At 59.2% G+C, this 9891-nt stretch overlaps 1 protein-coding gene across 1 annotated transcript; it reads right to left on the reverse strand.

Annotated features, from left to right (window-relative positions):
* Positions 1-3293: 3293 nt before the first annotated feature.
* Positions 3294-5670, reverse strand: EMD (emerin). The gene is made up of 6 exons (XM_043459599.1): positions 5423-5670; positions 5217-5324; positions 4973-5050; positions 4637-4770; positions 4116-4162; positions 3294-4033 (listed from the first exon to the last, which is right to left on the reverse strand). The coding sequence occupies exons 1-6, from the start codon at positions 5502-5504 to the stop codon at positions 3697-3699; spliced, it is 786 nt and encodes a 261-aa protein (XP_043315534.1). The 5' UTR covers positions 5505-5670; the 3' UTR covers positions 3294-3696.
* Positions 5671-9891: the final 4221 nt, after the last annotated feature.

Consider the following 9891-nt stretch of genomic DNA (forward strand, 5'->3'; position numbering starts at 1 on the left):
TCGGCCCTGGGGCCTGTCAGGGCTGGGCCCCCTCCCCTGCTGGCTCCGGGCGGGCAGCCCAGGCTGGATCCCCTGTGCAGAGCCCAGGGGAGGCCCAGCTTGCCCCTGACTGTGTCCTGGCAGCTGGGGTGTGCTCTGGGGGGTCTGCTCCTTGGGGCCAGGTCTCAGGTCTCTTGCCCCCAGCAGATGGGCTCCTGGTGCCATCTGCATGTCCCCCTTTCCAGAAGCCCTCCAGAGGTGGCTCCCTGTCTTGCTCCCTCCTGCCCCTGCCTGGCCGAGGCTCTGGCCTGCCCTGGCCCGTGACCTCCGTCCTCAGGGCTGTCCTCAGGGTCGTTCCCTCTGCAGTTTCCAGCTTCTCCCCTTGCCGCCCCGCAGGCCTCATGACCGCCCAGGTGCGATGTGACATCCGGGGAGGGGTCAGGACTCCTGGTTATGTTCAGCATTCCTCTGTGGCCGTTCTCCCTCCAGGGGCCCCCACCAGGCAGGCTTTGGAACGGGATGGCAGGGAGGACTGATAGCAGCGAGGACTGTCTCCTCTTGGCAGACTGGTTCAGGCAGCAGGCAGGAGAATCTGGGTGAGTCCAGGTAGGGGAGTGGTGCCTGGTGGGCTGGCAGAGGTGAGAAGGGGCTTTCTGGGAGGACCTCGCTACCCAGCTCTCCCCAGTGGTAGGGGACTTCTCTGGGTGGGACTTGATTTTTTTCACTGAGTTCCTGACTGCCCTGGGGAGGGGCTGGAGCTAGTCTCCAGGGCATGGTTATGCTGAGCCTAAGGCCAAAGGCCAGCCCCATGGGCAGTAACAGTGGCACCCTCCTTTCCTTTAGTCCCTTGGGGAGGTTCATCCTCGTGGGCTTGTACCCACAGGCTTGTACCCACTCTTGGATGGCTGCTTCTTCAGTGCTGGGACTAGCCCAGTAGAGTGGTCAAGGTGGGGGTGGTCCAAGATTGCAGAATGCTGTCTGCTGCATCCCCTAGACCTGGGGGCGGGGGGAGGGCACGGCTGATGTCAAGGGTGGCATCAGGAGCTCCCCCCGCTTGCTATACCTCCCAGGCACTTCTCTCTGTGCTCCACCAGGGATGCTGCTCAGGCTGTCTGGCAGGGTCCCAAGCTACTAGCTCGGTTGCCTCATCCAGGGCTTTCCAGGCTCCTCCATGTCTTCCAACCACCACCACCATCCCCCGACTCTGCTCTGGTGGTACCTAAGATGGCAGGAGATGCCCTGCACGCTGGGAAGTTGATGCCCCCTGATGTGCTCCCAGTACCACTGCAGCCCATGGTCCAGGCAGGAGCCTGGATGTTGGTCTCAGAGCCCTGGAAAGCCCTAGGTGGGGACTTGGAAGCCTGAGGTCTCTTGGGGGCTCACGGAGCCCTCAAAAGCTTTGCCTGGGGTGCCCAGAGCACTCGGAGGCATTCAGGGGCTCTTATGGGGCTCCAGGGCCTTGGAAGCAAGGCTAAGCCTAGTGGGAGTCTGGAGGGAGGTCCAGAATCCTCAAGAGAGCTCTCTGGGAGGCGGGTATCTCAGAGCCCTGGGGCAGCGCTTTTGAAGCAAGGCCCTCAGAAACCCTCCGTCTGATGCATGGTGATCAATGGATATGGTCACCCATGGGAAATAAAAGGGGGAGACTATGTCACCTGGGAGGCGACTCCATCTTCCTTCAGACACAACAGTGATTGCCAAGCACATCTAGCCTCCCCCTTGGTCCTGCAGATGGAGGATCTGAAGCCCGGAGGGGACCATTCCGTCCAGAGGCCATGCCATCTCTCTCCCTTTCCTCCCTGCAATCCCTCCTCTCCACCAGGACCCCATGGGGCTCCCGCTGCACAGCCACCCCCAGGAGGAGCCTTGAGATCACTTGCTGAAATGAGATGTTGCGCCATGCCTCTGCGGAGTTCTGACGCCCTGACGATGGGACTCCTTGTTCTCCCCCGTCCAGTTCACTGATTTGACCACCTGCCCCTATGGTCACAGATGAGTAGGCCACACCTCCTGCCCATGCCCACTGCCGATCACGGAGCATCCGTGTCTCAGCTCTTGGTCTAAGATGGCACAGGACAGATGCCGGGGGCCCAGGGGTGTCCCGGCCACAGCGGACTGGGTGCCATGGGAGTCGGGGGAGTGCCTAGCAGCAAACGAGGGAGGCTGGGGCTCTGGGAAGGGTGAGAATATGAGAAGCCATTTCTTTCTGGTGTATTTGAAATGCACAAAAAAAGCCTGTTGGTTTTAAGAAAACACCCACCCCACCCCAGCTCACCCCACCCCCCCCCCACCCCACCCAAGTGCAGAGACTAGGATGCAGCAAGAAGAAATGTCCGGGAGCTTTGCTAAAAAGGTTCCAGTCCTGGCCCTGAGCAGAGCTTACCCAGCAGCCATAGACAGCGGACAGCCCCAAAGGCTCAGGAGACCACGGTGCATGTGCAGGTGAGAGGGCAGGCCCTGCCAAGTCCTGCCACCTGTAGGAAGGAGCCCGTCAGAGCTGAGGTGCCAGGGTCCCACCCAATGGTGGCCCAGGGGGTGCCTCTGCTTCCCTTTTGAGTGCCTGCCTCTCCAGGCTTTACTGCCCTCTACAGGCAGTGCAGAGCCCAGACGCACAGTGTGGCATTTTACCCCAGGTTTCCTTAGCACTTGATGTGAAGTGAGTCACTCAGTCGTGTCAGACTCTTAGCGACCCCTTGGACAGTAGCCCGCCAGGCTCCTCTGTCCATGGGATTCTCCAGACAAGAATACTGGAGTGGGTTGCCATTTCTTTCTCCAACTCGATGTTAAAATCACATGTAAACTGTGAAAACTGTGAAATGCCCAAAGCAGAAAACCTTGCAGTAATACCCAGGTGAGGAACTGATTTACTGAAAGGGGATGAAACATTCCAGAGGACTGAGAGCCTTTCCCTGTCATTAGACAACCAGCTTTCCAGCAGAAACAGCCCATCAAGCAGATGCCTCATTTCCTTCCCATCACTCTGCTCTTGGACACCACGGTTGGTGTCTGCTGGTCCCAGTTGAAACAGCCAGAACTGACACGGTGCAAGCAGCCTCACTTGCGTTTCCCAGTGGGCTCTCTGTGTGACATTATTTTTTATAAGTACTTACAAGAGCTTCTGGTAACATGTCAGGGAGTGGGCACCAGAAGCAGAACACAAATGAGTCTATGGGTAGCCTATGATCCCTATCTCAGGCTCAAAGGACGAAAGGATGAACTGATGAAGTCGGATGGCAATTCTGGAGACCCAAGGCCTGGAAACCTTTAGTAGGGGGGCAGCCCAACCCCTCCCCACGTTAAAGAGAAGAACCCACATGTTAAAAATAAATGGTCTTTTATTGTGTCCACGAAAACAAACTCAGGGTGGCCTTTGGTTAATCCCCCCATGAGGTGACGACAAATAGGAGGCATGCGATGACCAAAACCGTGTTCTCCTCTCCAGGAGAAGGGTCTTGCCTTCCTAGGCCCAAAGGGTGACAGGCAAGCAGGGCCAGGAGGATCCAGAGGCAAGCCCACCCAGGCCCACCATGCTGCAGAGGGCCCAGGCCTGCTGCCTCCCTGGCAGGACAGGGAAGGGGTCAGCAAACATTGCCCCTGTCCTGGTAACCCCAAGCTAGAACACACAGAAAAGCCCCAACCCCCCTCCCCCAGCAAACACTGATAAGGCAGTCAGCCAGGGCTTCCCAGAGGAGCTGGCCTCCAAGGTAAGAGGCCAGACCCTTAGGGCTCTGCCCAGAAGGGATTGCCATCCTCGGCCTGCATGGAGTAGTAAACAAAGAGCAGGAAGGCAGCAAAGACCAGGAACAGCAGCACCTGGCCCCAGAGCGGGACCTGGCGATCCTGGCCCAGGCCGGCAGCCCCAGGGGCCTGCTTTTCAGGCCGGATGGCTCGACGGGTGAGCCACGAAGGGGCCGAAGATGAAGATGAGGACACACTCGAGGTGGAGGAGGATGTGGGATAATAGGACAGGCCCAGGGAGCTTCTGGAGATGTTGGAAATAGGGCGGTAGTGTGCGATGTTCTGGTAGGCACTGTCCCGGCCATACAGGAGGTGTTCCCTGAGGCAAAGAGGGCAGCAGGTAGACCAGGAGGGCCTGAGCCCTGAATCAGCCCCAGCCCCTGGCTTGCCTTAATACTCACCGATCCTTGCCTTCCTCTTCCAAAGAGAAAAGATTGTCATCACGGACCTACAGAAGTGAATCAGAGTGAGGATACCTATTGGCGGGGTCGATGTAGGTATGACAGGTCATACCCTCAGTCCACACTACCCTTCCCAGCCTGTTCTGAACACTGCTTAAAGGCCTGGGCCCTGCTACCCTCCAGACCCCCTTCTTGGTCCCCAGCCTTATGTCTGCAGGGCCGTGCCACTTGTCCCGGCTGCCTGCATCCTACTTTGTGCCCCAGGATTCTCAAAAAGAGCTCAAACCTAGATCCCAGACCAGAGCCAGGGCATGTCCTGGGCACACTAGTCAAAACAGTTCTGACAGCCCCTTCCCCTCCCCAAAGAAAGGCCCTCACCGGGCAGGTGTCTACAGGCCCCGCCTCTCCCTGGAGGTTTCTGAGGCACCATTTGCGCCCAGTGGTCCCCTTGACTCATCCAAACCCCATGAGGACCCCCTCAGGTTGTACCCAAGTACAGGGTGCCCGACAAGTCAGCTCACCTGGCGGTGAAAAGGGTCAGCATCTGAGAGTGAAGCTGAGGGCTGGCGGAAGCCCTTGGATGTGCCCATAGACTCAGGTTCCCCGTAAGTCCTGGTGGTCAAGTAACTCTCCTCATAGTAGTCATCATTATAGCCTTGGGAAGGGGGGGCAGCGGTAGCAGAAGAGGCAACGGTGTCCCTACCTGGCCCGATGGCCCTAATCTGAATCCCATTGGGGGGGCCTGTGACACGGTTTCTCCCCTCCAGGGCTACTGCAGGACGCTTGGGGTTGAGGTCTCAGGTTCTGGCTGACAATGGAAGGAAGGTGTCAGGGTGCCCACCCCACCCCTGCCTTACCCTTGCTCTGGTAAAGTAAGGCGTCCTCTTTCTTGGGCAGATCATACATATCCGAGTCCACGGACGCCGAATCTAAGTCTGAATGGGGGAGGGGCTAGGACCATGGCCCACAGGGGTCCCCTCCCGTTTCCCCCGCGCCCCTTCCGGCCGGTGCTCCGGCCACACCCCCGCGACCCCTTTCTCAGAGTCACCCAAACCGTGTCCCCAAGGGCGGCCAGGCGGGGCCCTGGGACGGAAGCCTCACCCGAGAACCGATAGGAGAAAGAGGATGCGGACGAGCTCGGGGGCGAGAGCCTCCGCCTCTGGGTCTCATACTCGAAGATTTTCTTTTCGTAGAGCTTGCGAGTGGAACCTGATCAGACGCGGGGCACAGGGCGGTCAGGGAGCGGGCCGGGAGCGGGCCGCGGGGCTAAGCGCGGGGAGGGGGCCCGCCCTCCGTCCACCGCGTACCAACGACGGGCCCGTGTGGGATGTTGTACTGGCGCAGCACGGCGGCCAGCTCGGAGTCCGACAGGACTGCGTAGTCGTCCATGGCGGGCAGCGGACGGCGGAGGCCTGGGGGAGGCCTGGGCCTAGCGACACCGGCCGAGAGACGACGGCCTCGGATCGCGGCGGGGGCAACAGGAGCGCTTCGGGAGCGGCTACGCGAGCGTCACGCCCGCGTCACAGCCGCGGTCTCGGCAGGCAGCGCGCGCTGCGCGGAGAGGGGCTGGGCCTCGCGGAGAGCCGCCAGCACAGATTGGTGGGGCCTTGGGAACGGGCGGGGCGGGGCGGAGCTGGCGAGCCCAGAGACGTCACACGCTGGCGCATTTAGGGCCGGACGCCAGCGAGGGGCGGGGCCTGGGCGCGACGGGAACTAGCTTAGACCCGCCCCGACTTGGGAGCGGGGCGGGGCCCGCGAGCCGCGACGTCACCCGCTCGGCTATTCGGGTCAGAAGGGTGGAGGGGCGTGGCCTGTGGCCGTGCAACCAGCAGAAACTGGCCAGGATGTGGGAGCTGGGCGGGGCTCGCCCTCCCTGAGTCACGTGGACTCCGCTAGGTCCCAACTGACCCCTCTGCACCGAGCTCCGGCGCTCGGGGGTCCCTGGCCGCGCCCCAGCCGGCCGCCTCGCCGGCAGCCAAGAGAAAGGGCCCGATCCGAAGGGGCGAGACCTTGGAGAGCGTGGGTCTGGACTAGGCGCTGCTGCCCGCGCTGGGCGCTCGCGCGCCACGCCAGGGAAGCCCATAACCACCCGACCCTAAGCCACCCCCCAGACCCCCAGACCCCCTGCCCCAGCACGCCTTCCCGCTCTGTGGGACCCTGGCCTGAGCCCGCAGGTCCCCACCGCCTCTTCCCCTCCCCGCTGCACCCCGGAGGAAATGGGGCACTGGGCCAGGAGGCCACTGGCGCTCCAGGAGCCAGCAGCCTTGGAAGGGGCCCGGGCATGCCAATGGGCACTGGCACGGGGCGCCCAGTGATGCGATGCATGCAGAGATGGCGGGTGCCTGCCTCACCCACCGGCAGTCCACTCGAGGCGCGAGGGGCTTCCCCTCCGTGACTGGGATGGCCCGAGTCCAGTGTGACCCAGGAGACTGCCAGAGGGACCTGCCCGGGGCTTCCGATAATGTGCTCTGAGCACCTGGGTCTCAGTGGGCTTCAGGGTCATGGGAGCGCAGAGGGGGCCTCCTGGACAAGGGGCCAGGGGACTGAAGCAGGCAAACCATGGAAGGCAGCCGGGACCTGTCACAGGGAGTTGGTGAGAGCCTTGGTCAGGAAAGAGCTGTCCCATGAAAATTAGGAAGGAGATGACAGTCACGTTCTAACAAAGCCAGCCAATAGAATGAGGGGAAACTGAAGTGCCCCTCCCTGAACTGGGATGAAGGCTGGCAGACTGGCCCAGCTGATGAGGGTCACAGCCTTGGTCTCAGCAAAGGTTCGTTCATGTGGTGGAGAGAAGATAGGGCCCTGGTTTAACCACGTACGAAGCCCCTCTGCTAGGTTGCTGTTGGCCAGGTTTTATAGATGAGGATTTCTCCACCTCCCAAAATATGAGGGCCCCACGTATGCATGGTCGGATGAGGGGCAGCGCCCCGGGCAGGGCAAGGGTCTTGCTGCTTATCTCCAAGCAGAGAGGGAGATGGCATTTGGGATCTGGGCTCCTCAGAGCCGGCCTCGCGGAATTTGGAGTTTGGGCCAGATCAGATTCCCCAGCACCTCTCTAAGCCTTCTTTTGCAGTGCTGGCCCCCGTCCCGGAGGCCAGCCTCCCCTTGCCAACCCCCCCCCCATACAGACCCGAGCCGTTTCCTTATGAGGTCAAGGAATTCTAAGTTTGCCTTCTCCTCTGGGAGCAACCCCTCCCCGGCACCTGCCTTGGCCCTCTGCCTTTTATTTCCCTCTCCCCCAGTTGCCCCACTATGAGGTCCCACCACAGATGGCACCACACGGCTGCCCTGTGATGGTCTCCTGCGCACGAGACCACCTGGAGCCCCAAGCCAGTCCCACTGCAGGCAGACCTGTCTCAAACCACCAGAAACCAGGCAAGCCCTTGAACATCAGAGCTGAGAGGCCCTTGGCACCAATGCCGTCACATCGAGGAGGAATTAGGGGCCCAGAGAAGGAAGAGACTTGTGCAGGGGCACCCAGTACAGCAGTTCATTCATGGATGTTCCCCTAGCCAGTACCTAGCCCTCGGGGTCATAACCTGGACAGTGTGGCCCATTGAGGGTTCTGAGTCAGCAGAGGAGCTGTTAGTGGAAATCTGGGCCCTTGAGGGGAGTCTTCCTGGGAAGAGTGGGCAGAGTTAAAAGGAGGCATTTCTCTGGAACTGTAGCTGGGGCAAAAAGGGCTTGGAAGCCACTGATTCCAAGTCAGTAACAAGAAGACAGTTTCTCCTTTAAGGACTGGGATTCTAAGCAATAGATTATGTAACTTGTGATCCTAGCAACATCAAAAATTGTAAGAAAAAGTAATATCAACATGAATACATTTCTCAACAGGTCCAAGGAGACGATTATTCACTGAGAGATTAATGTTTTAAGATCAGAACCTGAATCATTTGGTACAATACAAAGCTTACTTTTTCTCTTCAAGGATGTTAAAGATCCTCTGGGTTTGGCCTGGCAGTCGAATGCTTTAAAACATGGCTCAGATGGTAACAAAAGTTGTAAGATGGTGACTAGCGTGAAAATGACCATGTGGAAGGTTGTCACAATCAATATATGGCAGGGAATGGTTAGCCGACCAAAGCCTCTCAGATGACACCTTGTGTTCCGGTCCTAGGACACATCAGTCTGCCTTGGGACAGTCAGCATGGCAGCAGGAATGGAGCCACTTCTAGTGCTTTTGTGGAACCTTCAACACAAAGTGGTGGTTGAGTCGCTAAGTTGTGTCTGACTCTTGCTACCCCATGGACTGTAGCCCGCCAGGCTCCTCTGTCCATGGGATTTTCCAGGCAAGAATAGTGGAGTGGATTGCCATTTCCTTCTCTATCAACACAAGGAGCAAAAGCCTTTGTTAAAATCTTTTACTGGGGAAGAACTGGTGCTGTATAAACCCTCATTCCTCCCAGACCTGGAAAAGTAGAGACCCTGAGTTGCATGTCTCAGGGGTGTGGAGGGAGGGGAGAGAGAGAGTAAAGAGAGGATTAAAATGGAGGTGGGGGGTCCTGAGATCCAGCCATGAAGCCATTACTTCCTCTTTGCTACCCCAGCTATTGCCCCACTGATTCCCATTGCAATGCCTCTGGCAGGTGAGTGTCCCTCCTTGAAAGATAGCCTTGGTCATGAGCTACCTCGTGGACCTAAACTCAGGCTGCTCATCTATCAAGAGAGGATAACCCACTGCCATGAGCGGCGGAGGGGTGCATCCCATTAGATGGGGCGGGGAGAAACAGAGACCGAGGCCACTGCTAGGTGATCTCACCTGGGATCTAGGTGGAGAGATCATTGCCAACAAAGGCAGCAGTGGCTGCAGAGAGGCCTGAGGGCAATCAGTGCCTTCCTGTGAGTGTGCAGCGGTAGATACAAACCATGTTAGCAGTGAGAGCACACTTCTCCCTTCCTCCCCCTGTTCCTACCTGCTTCTCCCTTTTTGCCTCCCTCCCTCCCTTCTTTGCATTTTCTCCTTTAACGCAGTAGAATAAAAGAAAGATCAGAGTGCTTTTCAGATGGTAAGGGACAGTCTCACTTGGTGGAACATTTATTTCAGCCATTTGTGTCGATCTGCATGTGTGCCTGTGGGTATTGGCTCAGGATGTAAGATGCAGTTCTTCGTGAGGGTTGTGGGCACAGTGAGAAGACACTGCTTTGTGTGGCTTTCCCCGAGGAAGTGACATTTGAGCTGAATACGAAGCTGTTAATACCAGGAAATGGGCATGCAGAAGAGGAAGAGGGAGCTTGGCAGTGCCAGGGTGTGGCTGTGCCCACCCAGTTCCCGGACACTTGGCTCCTCGGCTGCACCCCACCGTCCATGCCCAGGCCTCAGGACTGCAGCTAACCGTGCTGCTGAGAATTCAGTCCATTTCTGTTGCTTGCTTCCAGGCCAGGCTTGGCACTGGGCAGGGGCCAAACCCGTGCCAGCCTGGGACGTTGGTTGGCTCGTCTTGGGGTTGGGGTCCCTGCCCCTGTGCAGATTTTCAGGTGGGAGGCGCTCAGTGCATACCTGCCAGGGCCTGTTGGACATCCCCCTCTAAGGTAGAATCCAACTTGCCCGACCAGCCCCAGGCTTGGGGTAAAGGGGGGGGCAAGACTGGACGGCTCCCTGGAGGAGGTGGCCTTCGCTGCTGGGCTGAGACGTGGGCTCTGCAGACCCTCCAGGCCACCCCTCCCCGTCAGCAGAGGGTGAGCTCATCTCATGGGGGTGGGGGGGCGTCGCCGGCTCCCCGGGCGCCTGAGCTCACGGCGCGCCCCCGCGGGGCCCCCCCCGAACCCCCCCCCCCCC

Source organism: Cervus canadensis, chromosome X (assembly GCF_019320065.1).
Source record: "Cervus canadensis isolate Bull #8, Minnesota chromosome X, ASM1932006v1, whole genome shotgun sequence".
Lineage (NCBI taxonomy): Eukaryota > Metazoa > Chordata > Mammalia > Artiodactyla > Cervidae > Cervus > Cervus canadensis.